General features: G+C 40.4%; 2 protein-coding genes across 3 annotated transcripts in view; one reads left to right on the top strand and one right to left on the bottom strand.

Moving 5' to 3' along the window:
- The window catches only part of Dcps (Decapping enzyme, scavenger), a 72681-nt gene extending 65680 nt beyond the window's left edge, over positions 1 to 7001 (bottom strand). For both annotated transcript variants that reach the window (XM_080284965.1, XM_080284964.1), the window contains exon 1: positions 6956 to 7001. The gene's annotated coding sequence lies outside the window, so the exon portion shown is untranslated. The remainder of the gene's footprint in view (positions 1 to 6955) is intronic.
- Positions 7002 to 7632: 631 nt separating this feature from the next.
- alpha-Man-Ib (alpha-Mannosidase class I b) overlaps positions 7633 to 15703 on the top strand; it is a 132016-nt gene continuing 123945 nt past the window's right edge. The window contains exon 1 of the mRNA XM_080284962.1: positions 7633 to 7795. Within this exon, the coding sequence (XP_080141088.1) occupies positions 7691 to 7795 (105 nt within the window). The 5' untranslated portion in view covers positions 7633 to 7690. The remainder of the gene's footprint in view (positions 7796 to 15703) is intronic.

Genomic DNA, 15703 nt, shown 5'->3' with positions numbered 1-15703 from the left:
TCTTGTGGTGAGGAGGGGCAGATTGAGATGGTTTGCACATACTGAGAGAATGAAGGATGCCAACTGGGTGCAGAAAGTGGGATGCGTGAATATTGGGGGTAGGGTAGTGTGAAGCAGACCAAAAAGGACCTGGGACGAGGTCACAGAGTGACCTCAGGGATATGGGACTGAACAGGGAGGCTGCCAGAGATCAAGCAACCTGGAGAGCAGTCACCAGGTGACCAGGGCCGACACATGCAAGCATGTTGGAGCTTATATAAACAATAACAAATAGGATACAACCAGGAAGTAAAATACACTCAGTTGAAATACTCTTTATGCCTTTAAAATAAACCTTTATCATTCATTCATCATCCAATCCTATGCTGCCCCATGAGGAGCGAAGTAGCCTGGGGCCAGGCAAGTTGGTCCTGACATTTAAGATGAGAGTGACCAACCTCACTCATCCCTGAGTGGCATTACGTGAGCAATAAACCCCAACCACCCTTTACATATAAACCTTCACCAGCTAAATCCGATTGGAGCGCTGTAATTACCCACTAAACCACCAGGCGCCAAAATTTGGTTATATAAATACCACCCAGCATAGTAAATGGTTTCCTGGTGTACAGGAAGCCACTTGGCTTGTCACTCAGTGTACAGTCACCCATAGGCAGAAGGAAGAGGAAAGAATGAAGGAAAGAAAGACAGAAGAGGAAGGGGGGGAAAGACGGATGAAGGAGAGGAAAGGGCAGACACCCAAGAGCAGCACTACATTGAGTGAGTGGATGGTGAATGCCCCCACCTACCACATGTAAACCTTTACTAATTTTTTAAATTTTTCTGATATTGTGATAAGGTTTTGTTTCGGTATTCTTGTTTCAGCCATAATCTTGTTATATTATGAGCGTTCTATAGTTAGATCTCACCTGTGGAAACATCTTTTTTTCTTATGCTTGTCAAAAATTAATACCGGTAATAACAGATATACCATAACATTATTTAACCTTGCCACTTGGAGGCTAGAATGAGTCACGTCATGTACTCTTGCCAATCATCAGCCGAACTGTTGCTTGGCAACTAAGTTTCACTATTGCTTCTGTGAAAGGAAAAAATGCTCTCCCATTCCTCCTCTTGTTTTTTTCAGGAATGTCAGGCCAATAAGTACGGTAAAGCTGGGGTTTCTTTAGGCATGGACTGAATTACTCAGGGTCCTAGGCTAGATTAAGTGGCATCAGGGTTGGTTAATGCCTAAAATCATAAAGTGCCCTGTAATACATTTATAACTGGGAGAGGGATCCAGATCTCAAAAACTGGTAATTTCTAATGGAATTAAGGTATATGTTGAATTAATTGTACATAACAAAGAGAAAACCATAGATTAACCTCCAAGTCAAGTGTGAGCTGAAATGAGAAAATTAACCTTAATTTCAATTTACTCACAGATACAGATGTCCTTCTGGAAGAGGCTTATGCCTGAGACTCCAGCTCTGTAGCCTCGACACTACTAAGACCATGGCTGTGCATGGTGGCTATATGTGCCCTATAATTGAACTTCTGCTCCAGGCCCATCCCTGTTTATCAAGACAAGATTCAAACTTCGTCACATTTTCAGCATTCACCACCCACTCAGGCAACTCGTTCCAGTTGTTTACAGTTCTGTTTGAGAAAGAAAACTTCCTGAGGTTTAGTCATGTTCTTGACTGGAAAATTTTCTTTAAATTACTCAGGGTTATGTCATCCTCTCTCATTCAGAAGATCCCCTCCATACAATCCTGACTGTACTTCCAGCTGATGATCTCATATGTCTCAACCCAATTGCCATGAGATCTTTTGTAGGCGAGGGTGGGTAAGTTCAATTTCTTGAGCCTCTCTTCATAGAACAGGTCCTTTAGTTGGGAAACCAGCTTCACTGCTTGACACTGTACACTTTCTAATGTATCTACATCCTTCATCAAGTGAGGACACCAGACCTGATTTGCATACTCAATAGCTATCTGGCCTCACTACAGCTGTGTACAATGCCCTGAAGACTGTCAGATCTCTATATACAAACATTCTCCTAATTAGACCCACAATTTTTTTTTTAAATTTTCTCAGCCATGTGGTCTGAGAATGACAGCTTGTCATCTATTACAACTCCTATGTCCTTTTCTGTGTTGGTTTTGGTGATGCTGTTGTACATGGTGTACTCTTGTTCCCCGATACTGGACTTCCCTACCCTCATATATTTGCTTTTATCTGGGTGGAAAATGAGCATCCATCTTTTGGACCATCTTCTCAGTTCATCCTGATCCTCCTGTACTTACCACAATCTTCATTGTCACCAATTCTGCTAGATATCTTTATGTCGTCTCCGTACAAATACATTTCACTGTCGTGTTTGATTACCATAGGTAGATCATTGATGAATAACCCAAACAGCAGCAGACCAAGCACTGAGCCTTGAGGGACCCCACTCGTAACCTCCTTCCAGTCACATGCCTCCCCATTCACCATCACTCTGCCTTCGTTCGGTCAAGAAGCCCTTGATCCACCCCAGAATGTTTACCCTAATTCTGTAACTTTGTACTTTCTCCATGAGTCTCCTGTGAGGTACTCAAACAAAGTCTATCTATCTGTCTATAGCCCGACGCCCTAATCCCGCAAAGGGTGGCCGCAGACAAAACACCTCCAAGTCACTCTGTCACCCACCATTTGACTACCCTCCCCCCAACTCACCCCCCCCCTCCCTCATATACCTCTCAACTTCATCCCTCCACCTCATCCTCGGTCTACCCCTCCCTCCACCTCACCTACATACACCCTCTTAGTCAGTCTTTCATTCTCCATTCTCTCCACATGTCCGAACAACCTCAGTGTATTTCTCCTAATCTTCTCAACCACATCCACATCCACCCCACAACGTTCCTTCACTTCTTCATTCGTCAACCTGTCCCTCCATGTCACTCCACATGCTTCTCTCAAGTAACTCATTTCTAGTGCTCTCACTCTTGACTTGTTCCCCTCCTGCAGGGTCCACGCCTCGCTTCCATACGTCAGGGTAGGGATTACAATACTATCATGCAGTGACTTCTTAACTTCTATACTCACCTCCCTATTCCTCATCAATGCTTTCAGTGAACCAACAACTTTCCTTCCCTGCTGTACCCTTTCATGCACTTCATCCCCCAAAGTTCCATCCTTACTCATCACACTACCCAAGTACTTAAATGCACTCACATTCTCCATATCCTCACCATCCAACCTTACCGTACTGTACATTCTGTGACTTCATTCCTCTCAAACACCATAACTTTACTTTTGTTTACATTAACTTTCAGCTTCCTCCTCCTACACACTGTCCCAAATTCATACACCAAACCTTGCAACTCCCATTCATCTTCACTCAACAATACTGTATCATCAGCAAACAGCAACACCGGAATCTTCCAAATCTCACCCTCATTCATCAGAGCCACCCCCACATCTATCTATCAATCTATTGCCAGACGCCATAATCCCGTAAGGGGTGGCCATTTGACTTTGAGTTGGTTGTTTTAAGGGGAGGGGCACTAACCCTCCACCAACCCACTTGTTGACACGTAGGGAGCATGTATGGTTTGGTTATATGGTTACCACCCAGCGTTGTAAATGGTTTCTTGGCTTACAGGAAACCATTTGGCTTGTCACTTAATGTAAAGCCACCTGTAAAGGAATGAAAAGCAATAAGAAGTGACAGGAAAGATGGGAGAAATAGGAAGAGAGGAGGGCTGGCACAGAAAAAGAAAGATAAAGGCTAAGGAAGGAGTAGGCAGCACTACATCAAGTGAGTGGATGATGGTCGCCACCACCTACCACAATCGCCACCACCAACCACAACCCCCACATCCACTTTCATAAAATCACAACAGATGGCATCTACTGCCTGTTCCTCGTCAATGGCCTCTGTCCACTTATCCAGAACCTGGATCAGTTGAAGCACAGTTGAACTACCTGAGATAAACCCAAACTGTTTATTACTAAATAAATTATGCCTCTTCATTTGGGTCATGACCTTTTCCCTCTACAGTGACTCCATTATTTTACTAAATACGCTGGTTATGCTCACAGGTCTGTAATTTCCTGGATCATTCGTCTCCTTTCTTAAAAACTGCGTGACATGAGCCATACACCAGTTGTCTGGAACTTTACCTTCCTGCAAAAAATTTTCAAATAGTATTTTCAGTGGCTCTAGTAGTTCTTCAGACGATTCCTTTATAAATGTCAGATGTCTCCTGTCCAGTCCAGGAGACTTGTTCCTCTTCAACTTCTGCATGATCTTCCTAATCTTGTCGAGTGTAATTTCCACGTGTTCCAAGCTTGGTACATCCCTTGATTGGGACCACGACACTTCCCTTTCTGGTTCCATGATGAAAACTGTGGAGAACTTGTCTGAAAGAATCTTCGCTTTATCTTTATCACTTGATGTTTTTCATTGTCTGTCCTCATCCATGCAGAGTCCTGCTACTCTAGATTTTGTTCTTGTCTGAGACAACACATCTATCTATCTATCTATAGCCCGATGCTCTAATCCTGCAAATGGTGGCTGCAGACAAAACACCTCCAAGACGCTCTGTCACCCACCATTTGACTGCCCTCCCCCAACTCACTCCCCTCTCCTTAATAGACATGTATTTCCAAAAATTTTTGGATTTTCTTTCACGTGATTTGCAATTTCTTTCACCTTTAGTTTGATGGCATTTCCTGTTTCCTACCTAATCTGGTTATTCAGTCTCCTACGGTACACTCCAGTTTGATCTCTGAATATATCATGTCTGAATTTTTCCCGGCAATGCTCTTCAATTCTTTCAATCTCTCCCACAGTCTTTGCTTTCTCTTCACCTTCGACCTAAGTTTTCTGTTCATTGTGCTCTATGCTATTTCTATCTATCTATCTATTGCCAGACACCTCAATCCCGTTTGGGGTGGCCACAAACAAATCGCCTCCATGTCGTCCTGTCCCCCGCCATTTCACTGCCCTGCTCCCAACTCACACCCCCCTCTCATATACCTCTCTATCCCATCCCTCCATCTCATCCTCGGCCTCCCTCTCCCTCTTCCCCCCTCCACCTCACTCACATACACTCTCTTTGTCAGTCTTTCACCCTCCATCCTCTCCACATGGCCAAACACCTTAGTGTGTTCCTCATAACACTTCCTATCACATCCACATCCACACCACAACGCTCCTTTATATCATCATTTGTCAGCCTGTCTCTCCATGTGACTCCACAGGCTCCTCTTAAATAACTCATTTCCACTGCTCTCACTCTTGGCTTGTGTCCTTGCAACAACGTCCAAGCTTCACTTCCATACGTTTGAGTTGGTATCACAATACTGTCACGTAGTAACTTTTTCACTTCCATGCTCACTTCCCTGTTTCTTATCACTGCTTTCAAAGAACCAGCAACCTTTCATCCCTGCTGTACCCTTTCAAGCACTTCATCCTCCATGCTATTTCATTTAAATTATTCCATGATGAACCCTTATGTATGGTATCAAATGTCTAAAATGTAACATAGCAGTAAACTGTACCATACACCACTTACTTCTAAGCGATTATTTTCCATAAACATACCGGTATTGATACTGCATCCATAAAAATTGGGTAGCCTAATTCTTTACCAAACAGGCATGGCGATTCCACTTATAACAAACTCAAGATTTCAAGGTACCGGGTAAGTATATATATAATTTTGGTACCGGTACATATGCAACACAGTTAACTGTTGAATTGTGACAAGAAGTGATTGGAAAAAGCCAAACTATATACAGTATATTTATTTCTGGATAGTTATGGACATGGCCTGGTCACCTGCAGCAATGTTTACAGACAGTCTCTCAGACTGAATGCATCAGCGTATCCTGTGTCAGTGCACTGGGGACTTAATGATTTAACTAAACCTAACCTAACCAAACCAAGCCTAATCTAACTAAACCTAATCTAACCAAATCATGCCTAATCTAACTAAACCTCACCTACATTTAACAGCCAGCTTTCAATTTAAATGTGTTAGGAACGTTAAATATGGCTGGCTACTGGCATACGTCAGCAGAATATTTACGCATTTTAAGTACAGTACTTTCAGAGGTAAGTTTATGAAAATACCCAATAGCTGTAGTAATCCAGGAATATCAACAAGTAACCTGGGAAAGACGCTTCAATATACAATGTGGAAAGGCCATGCCCGGTAGGTAAAGAATAAACATTTATATAACCTTAACTGAAGGATAATCATTTTCCAAACAGGTGCTGCGATTTCACCTATATTAAAACAAACATGATCTCAAGTAATTTTGGTACATAAGCAACACAGATAGTTAACTGTTCAACTGTGAGTGCAAGAAGAGATTGGAAAAAGACAAAATAAACCTATTTTTAGGGTATTTACAGAAGTGACCAGGTTGCCTGCGGAAATGCTTAATGACAATCTCTCCGACTGGCCACGTCGTGTAACCCGTGTCAAAACGATGGGAAACTTAATGATTTAACCAAACCTAACCTAATCAAACCAATCCTAATCCAACCTACTCTCACTTGCATTTGACAGCCAGTTTTCTAATTTAACAATGCGTTTTAGGAGTGTTAAATATGGCCAGCTACTGGCAGACGTTGGTAGAATCTTTATGCATTCTAAATCCTAATTTATAGCTTTCAGAGGCAAGTTTATAAAAATTCCCAGTAGCTGTGGTAATCCAGGAATAATAAGAAGTAACCTGTTAAGGGCTCATTTCAATAGAAAATATGGAAAGGCCGCGTCCGTTTGATAAATGATTAATAATAGTTGCTACCAATACTAAAATTGTGTAGCTCTGGCAACTGGCAGACATCCAAGACATAATTATGTTCAATCCTCATTATAACTACATCGAGCAACTACTTTGTCTTACACAAACATGTGTACATGCCACGCTGTTATGAACGAAAACTTTGAATTATAATGAATACACCAACCTTTTTTCTGGCCAGGAATGGTTGACAGTTCCGGGATGCCGCTTACCCTACGTCAAAATCAACTTCGACCCTAGAACAGTTTTGAAATAAATTTGCCTTATACGCAACTGCAGGCATAAGCAACTTTGTAATCACTTACTGATATTTGTATTTAAATTTAAGGATTGTTCAGTCTTACGAAGTATGTGTATAATGAAAATATTATTTTATATACCTTTACATATGTTGACTGTGCCGAATAGTACGGGGAACGAATAGTTCCCGGTGTACGCTTTCTTTTTGCTTCAATCTTTTCTATGATTGAAATTTAAATACTTATCGTACATATTTGATACATGTTTTAAGTGGATATTCTGATTATATTTAGCAATACATTTATACAGACTACTCTGGTTCATGATATTGAAGCGTTTTACACGAAGGATAAACACAAATCTCATGTGATATGTCTGATAATTAAATGCTTGCAAAGTAAAGTTGGGCTGATAAGTTTGCAGAATATTTTAAAAAGTAAATAGCAAAATAAAATTTTAAAAGCAGTTGTTATAAGTTGGAATGCTACAAATAATCTTAGGAGATGCTCATTTGTTCAATAGGGCCCTTTAATTTTTGTAAACAATTATTTAGGTCGTCTATGGTGCTGTCGTCCGCACCTGTATGGGGAGTTTGGGCCAGACGGTGTTGATATTTCTGCATCTGCGTTAAAGAGTGAAAATATGTGTTGAGACCTCGAGCATGTTCCCAGGGGGTGTGGTAGAGGAGAGGAGGGATTATGTGACACTCTCCCTCCCTGCGCTACAGCAAAAAACAACAAATCAGCCTTCACGCTCATGGCGCAGGGTGAGTGTCAGCTGGACCATAGCAGTATGTTGAATATGTTAATGAGAATTTGAGAAATTACATTTTTGTACAACATAGTGTTAGCAGTCCAAATCATTATGATTATTGGTAAATGCCTTACCTTAGCAAATAAACAGAATCGCTACCAATCTTGGATTCTCCATAAGAAATATTTTTGTACCTAACATATTAATATAAAGGCAGTAATAATATAAAATGGAACCGAAGCCTGGGGTTATTTTTCTCTATATTTTTGGGTAAATGCATGTTTTACTTTAAGCAGCAGAAGGTTCTTACCAATTCAGAGTCTATTACTCCAGTTTGTTTTCTATAGTTTTCATGATGGTAAACAATTGTTTTCTTTTGACTTTTTTTTTCCCCTTGTTGATATGATTATGTTCCTTATGTCATACCAACGTTTGTAATGATGGACTTGCTAAAACTTGCTCAAATCATGGTTAAGGTAGGTTAGGTTAAATTGCTACTGGTAGCTTAGTTTAAGTTGTAAGGTTAGGAAGAGGTACTAAAAAGTGACTTGGACATATGTTGGAATAAGTATCCTCCATTATGCTCGAGAAACAGTTGATTCAGCAGATGGAACATGACTAAAAACAATAGGGAAAGAAATTTAGCATGAAACATTCATTTATCATCCCATAAATACCAGAAAAATATAAAAGACTCAGGAAAAACTAATTTGGCAAGGTGCTTCTGCTGCTTAATGTAGAACATATGTTTACCAGTTAAATTGTTAGGTTGGTTTAAAATGTAAAGTTAGGAAGAGGTACCACAAGCTGACCGGAATGTATGTTGGAAGTGCCTGCCAGTACACTCGATAAACAGTTGATACAGCAGGAGGAGAATGGTTAAAAGACAATACCATTGGGAAAGAAATATAACATGAAATGTTAAAAAAATACCACCCAAAAAATTACCACAAAATTATAAAAGACTGCCAGGAAGAAGAATTGAGTTGGTAAGGTGCTTCTGCTGCTTAAAGTAAAGTGTTTGTATACCTGTTTGTCCCTAACAGTAGGCCCATATCAGTACATTGAAGGTACGGTAATTTATTTATTGGACAGCTGAGTTAACAACAGTGTGTTTACTAGTATTCATTATTATTATTATTTTTTTTTTTAAGTAGGCTAATGGTCATATTTCTTTTACCAAACTGAAGGAATAGTGTGTCCATACCAAAAGTATTTTGTGGTTCCCAAGCTAACCTACCACACAAATGAAGCTTCATAGCCAGCCTAATGACACCTGGTAGACAAGCTTTCTGTATCTACTTTGCAAAGCAGTTGTCAGCTTAAAAGAATTCACTGATGCTGACGTATGTCTTCTAGAAGGGGCTTCTTTAAGCTTGTAACTCCAGCTTAAGATTTATGTCTCTGCTGATTTTCATGGTTGAGAAGTGTGGTCTGAATCAGCTTAATGTACTGTAGACAAAACTGCTCATTGTTAGAAAAAGAAGTGAAGTATAGCCTGCCATGATAATCATTGCTTGTGTTCACTACTATTCATTATCATCATCCTAACTCTACTTTCCACTGATCAGTGAGGTGAGTAGGATCTAGAAATAGCTGTAGGAAAGCATGAAAGTAGGAGGAGAATCATCAAGAGATTAAACGTCACATCCATTACCTGTAACTTTTCTTTCAAGTCTTCAGATTTTTTTTTTTTTCCCTCTGCTCACAAGCAAACCTTTCACCCATTTTCTCATACCCAGTATGTGTTTCACAAATGAATATGGGATAGAACTATTCTATTGACTGCTGAAATTAAAAAAAGGGTGCAACCTTTGTCATGTGCATTGCCATGCATACCTGCTGTGGGTACCTAATCCATATATTTCTATCCTCATGTTTGGTTTCAGAACTTCCATAGACTCCCTTCCTGCTTCTGCTCTTATTATATCCAGCCATCCTCTTTGTCATGATGATGTTCCACACCAGGTATTCAAACTTACTCACATAGTTTGTTGGCCAGTACTGAATGAGGTGTATCTATAAAATCAGATAGTCTTCTGTCTGTATTTACAGTCTCCCATCACTGTTCGCTGATTCACACGTTCATGGATCTTTCTGGGAGATTATTTCAAGATATTTTCTGCTATTCCCACAGCATCAGCTATTCCTATTGATTCATTAGTGATTTTTTGTGCATGTTTTCCTTGAGAAACATTGTCCTATACAGTTAAACTGTGCACTTTCCCTGTATAGGTATGTGCTGTTAAGCACACGGCAAACTCTTGTCATCATCATCGCATGGTGAGCACAGTACACTGTACCCAGAATGGCTTGTGTATCATCTTGCACTGTCATTTTAGGAAGTATTAATGTGCCATAGAATGCATTTACAGGTGTTATAGTGAGTTTGTAGGTAGTAGGAATAGCTAAAACATTGAAATCAATTATTTCTTCAGTAGGTTTCAGATATTTTTGGACTTAAGCATTCGCTGGGTGTTCCGTTACATAACCCCCGCAAATTGCGGGACTTGACTGTTAAATAGCCAGATGCCTTAATCCTGTAAGAGGTGGCCACAAACAAATATCCTCCATGTCGTCCATTCCCCTGCCATTTCACTGCCCTCCATCCCAACTTACAGCCCCCATCTCATATACTGTACCTTAATGCTCCATGCCTTACTCACATGTGTTCTCCTCTTGAGTCTTTCACTCTCCATTCTCTCCACATGACCAAACCACCTCAGTGTATTTCTCCTAATGTTTTCTGTCACATCCACTTTCACACCACAATGCATTTTCACTACCTCAGTTGTCATTCTGTCTCTCCAAGTACGGTAACTCCAAATGCATCTCTCAAACAACTCTATTTCCACTGCTCTCACATTAGACTCGTGTCCCTCCAACAAGGTCCAAGCTTCGCTTCCACATGTTAGAGTGAGGATCGCAGTTCATTTTTATAATGTAGCAACTTTTTCACTTTCATGCACACTTCCCAGTTTCTTATCACAGCTTTCAGTGAACCAACAACCTTTCATCCCTGTTGAACCCTTTTAAGCACTTTATCCCCTAAATTCCCATCCCACACTGGAAAAAGAAAAAAAAAGAAAAGAAAAACGATACCCCGCTACGTCCGCTGTTTTTTTTTCCCTGGCTAAATAGGCATAATACATATATATATATATATATATATATATATATATATATATGATTCCTGGCACTAATAAAAGTAATCACCAAAGCCAGAAAGTTGGTTGAATCGAGTCTGGTTAGTGCCACTCGACCTTTGAAATCTTTGAGGTTACTTAGAGAGCAGAGCAGCTATGAGCCTGTAAAGACTGTCAGCCACCTCCCGTGCTCCTAAATCAGTGTCGTAAGCATGGCAGAGAAATGTATGAAGTTAACAAGATAGGTTATTACGTCCCATTTTACTTTGGTTGCTTGCAATGATTTCTCAGTGCTGCACGATTTCTATTTGCGTCCTGACGTTTTAGAGTGGGACGTATATCTACATCCCTGACATAGTACGAGTTAATAATCACACTAGCCAAGTACTTAATTGTACTCACATTTTCCATTTCCTCACCATCCAGCTTCACTGTGTATTCAGTGACTTCAGTTATCTCAGAGACCACAACTTTACTCTTCCCTACATTCACCTTTAGATTAATTTCTTGCATACCTTCCCAGATTTATTTGCCAAGCCTTGCAGTTCCCACTTTGTCATCACTTAACAGTACAGTATCATATGTAAACAACAGAACAAGAAGTTTCCAAAGTTCCAAACACTGCCTCACTCATTAGGGCTGCTCCAGCATCCACTGCCTTGCCTTAAATATCATTTATAACTCCATCCATATAAAATTGAACAGTCATGGAAACATGACGCATCCCTGTTTCAATCCAACATTCAGGTAGAAAAATTAACTCAGTTCACCTTCCACACGCACTGCAGCTGTAGTGCCCTCATACATATTCTTCATGGCATTCAACAATTTTCCGTTTACTCCATATATATATTTGTAATATTTTCCACATTCCATGTCTATCCACTCTGTCATATGCTTTCTCCAAATCCCTGAAGGCAGCATACAACTTCTTTCCCATCTCTAGAAACATTTCTACCAGACATCGTAGAATTAATATCTGATCTACACGACCTCTTCCCCACCTGAAGCCTCGCTGTTCTTCTCCAGGTAATTCCTTGGTTATTTCCCTAACTTAGTTCCTAAGTATCCTACCATAAACTTTTTTTTATTACAAAAAGAAAACAAATGCCCCTATGATTACCATACACTTCTTTCCCCATTTCCTTTGTCATCATCATCATTCATTCATCATCCAATCCTTCGTTGCCCCATGAGGAGTGTAGGAGCCCGGGGCCAGGTAAGTTGGTCCTGACGTTTAAGATGAGAGTGTACAGGGGAATAATTATTCCTGACTTCCTATCCTCCAGGTCTCTACCTTCCTCCCAGGCCAATCTGGACATCTTTCATGTATGTCTTCCTACTATCTCTGCCCCATGCTTCAGCATTTCACTAGACACTCCATCAGTTCCTGGGGCTTTCCGCATTTTGTCTTTCTACATTGCTTCTACTTCTTCCGTGCAACTTATCTCAACCTTCCTTCTCATCTCCCTCCTTCTTCCAGCCATTCGCCATCCACTTATACTCGCATCACTTTCATCCTCTGTGTTTAATAATTCCTTAAAGTGTTCTTTCCATCTGCTCACTTTTTCTCCCTTCTCCACCAGCAATCTGCTATTTTTGTCTTTCACTCCCCTACTACTTTCTTTATCACCCTGTCTTTACCACCTTCCTAAGCATTTTCTTACATTCCCCCACTTTACACTCAAATTCCTTCCAAACTTCTCATCCACTCTCTTCTTACTCTCTCTTACTAATCTTTTCTGGTCTCTCCTCTTCTTCACATATAACCCTATTCCATCACACATCATCCTCCATGCCTCTGCTTCCTGTTCACTCTGAACAGTAGATGCTTTCTTCATTTGCACCACAGCTTGTTTCACCTCTTCAATCCACCATACTTTTCATTTGCACCCCTTTCGTCTTTTCGTCATCCCTCATACCACCTCACATACTGCATAGATTTCTTGTTTGAATACCTTGCATGCACCTTTCACCTTACCTGTCAGCTCAGAATCACATTTACCTAGTTGCTTCTCCACTTCTCTCTTATACTTTGTCTTTTTTCATCCCTCTGTAACTTTTTTACCTACTTTGTGTGGACTGCTTCCTCCTGTGCTTCTCTCCATCTACTCATCCAGCACATTTGTACCTTGATTCTCACCTCCACAGAGAGTCCATATTCCCATCCTCTATATCCTGAGATCACATCCAGCACATATCTTCTCATTCTCTCATCCACACACACATAATCAGTCATTGCCTTTCATTCATTCAGCTGACTGCCCTCCTTTCTTGCCACTAGCCATGTATACCTGTGGATCATTTGTGCCTAAAGAGGGTATTGGCTATCACCAGTTCCCTTCCTGCACAAATGCCTACTGGAGCATTACCATTTTCATTCACTTCTACAGGCATACCCCACTCACTAACTACCCCATCTACCATCACATTCCCAACTTTTCCACTCATATCTCCAATCAGAAACACTCTCACTTCATTCAAACTTTTTTTTTTATGCATCCACATTTGCCTGGAACTCTTCTTTCATTCTGCTTGCATGATCTTCTGTTGGCGGATATACACACACATTCTCCCCTACATTCAATCTTACCAAAATGATCCATGGACCAACTGACCCATATTCTCTTATATTCATCTTCCATCTCTTGTACACAATAATACATACACCCGCTTTGCCCTCTCGGTCTCACCTGCACGCACATATATACCCAATTCATACTCTCTCTCACACATTTGCCTCTCCATTTGGTCTCAGTCAATGCACATATGTCCATTTTTGCATCCTCAAGCACCTGAACAATCTCTCCTCTCCTTCGCCTCATCGTTTGCACCCCTCACATTACAAGTTACCATCCTCATTGTTTCCTTTTTCTGGGCCAGGTAGTGCCATTTAGAAAGAAAGTAAATGAATCCTAAAGTTTCCCAAGTGTTACTCAAAAACTAATACAGTAATGATATCAATGTGGGGTTTGTTTCATTGTAAAGCTTAGAGATTCAAAATTTTTTGGTGTGCAGGACATTGACTGGACATTGATCGTGACATGCACACATGCACTGTGACCCATGCTATTAGCACAGCCTCATTTTGACTGTCAACATACATAATATTGGTATGCATCTCATCATTTATGGATGGTAATGTAATAGTGTAATACGGTAATAATAATATTAAAGTCCTGGAACACATGTTATAGTGATATTTATCATTAGCCATGTTAAATGAAACACAATGAAAACAGTATCAATTGTGAAATACAAGAGGAGTATTGATAATGGCACAGTACTTAATGAAGCACACAAAAATAATGAAGCTTATTGATGGAGAAGAGGTTATTGTCCTTTGGGGGCAGTTTACACAATTACAGTTTAGGAAATGCCTAAGTAGGATTTTTTTTTATGTACAAAATCAAAATTTTCTGTAGCTGAGTACAAGCTTTTGACTCAGAATCTACTAAAAAAAAAATATTCTTCAACTTAGGAAGATCCAGCGAGGCATTAGTTAAAGATGGTTTTTATAGAACATAATAATTAGCAGTCCCTACTCAACTTTCTCTTTTGTTGCAAAACTGTACTTAAGTAAGCATCCCCTGAATCCCATAATTTCTTTGCCTTGTTCACCTTCTGTTCATTCACTCTTCTCACTCATTTCCAGGTAAGAGAAGAGTCTTCCTCTTGACTTACTGCTTCACTTTGCAATAGGAATTGGTAAGTCATCACTACCACTGTGATGATGAAAAAACCTGCTGGTCATTGAAATAACTGCACAATAAGAACACAGTGCCAGGATAATTCACACAATGTGAAGTAGACTGCTACACTGAGCCAGGGGCACAAAAGTAAACAAAACAGACAAGGAGGGAATGATAAAAGCACGCTGAGTGGGTTGAAAATCGGGAACTCATGCTGTGATTTGCCAGGGTTACCCAGACTGTATCCTAGCTATGCTGCCATTTGCTTAGGCAGCAGCAACATGGCCACCAATTGGGCCAATGAGAGAGCATATATACAGCTGGCAGGATATGTACCATTCTGATTTCACAACTAGCCCTATTGTGTCACAGTGCGATGCTCACTGTCACATTTTACTGTGCTTCTATAGGATTTTCTACCATATTGAGGGGCCCAGATTGCCACAAGTACAACCTCAGACAGAGGGGAAGAATATGAAGACAATGCTATACCAACCTCCATTTTGGCTTGGTTGGTGCTTGTGACCGTCTAATTCTACAGCTACCGCAAATTAACTTAGGACCCCCCACCACAAGGTATTAAAAAACACAGAAATCATAGTATATCACAATGTTTGTTCATGAAATGCCATTCATTAATATGAAATCATGTTTCCCTTGTTTTTCAGGATCAGTTGGATGCATTTTGGCATGGAATCACTTAGATCTTTAAAGTAATCTAAGGACATTTCCTTGCACCAAACATTTGTCCGTTCAGTCTTGAGGTTGTCCAGATTGGGTGTCTTCTTCTCTGCCATGATTTTATCTTTGCCCAGCAGTTTTCTATCGGATTTAGATCTGGACTGTTGCCAGGCCAGTCGAGGACCTCAATCCGATTATCCTGAAGCCATTTTGTCACCTTTCTTGACTTGTGACATGGAGCTGAATTTTGCATGACAAAGTCACGCCCATGAACAGCAAAATAGTTTCAGAAACGATCTTTCAGAACTTGAATGTACCAGCCACCATTCATCATCAAGTTCTTAGGAAGAAAGTAGAGGCTTCCTCTTCCCATTTCACCTGAGAAACCCTCATACCATTACT

The sequence above is a fragment of the Coenobita brevimanus genome, chromosome 103 (genome assembly GCF_032717465.1).
Source record: "Coenobita brevimanus isolate Jiangsu-jjx chromosome 103, ASM3271746v2, whole genome shotgun sequence".
In the NCBI taxonomy this organism is placed as follows: domain Eukaryota; kingdom Metazoa; phylum Arthropoda; class Malacostraca; order Decapoda; family Coenobitidae; genus Coenobita; species Coenobita brevimanus.
The sequence above is the reverse complement of the archived record's forward strand: the minus strand, read 5'-3'. Positions and strand labels throughout refer to the sequence as shown.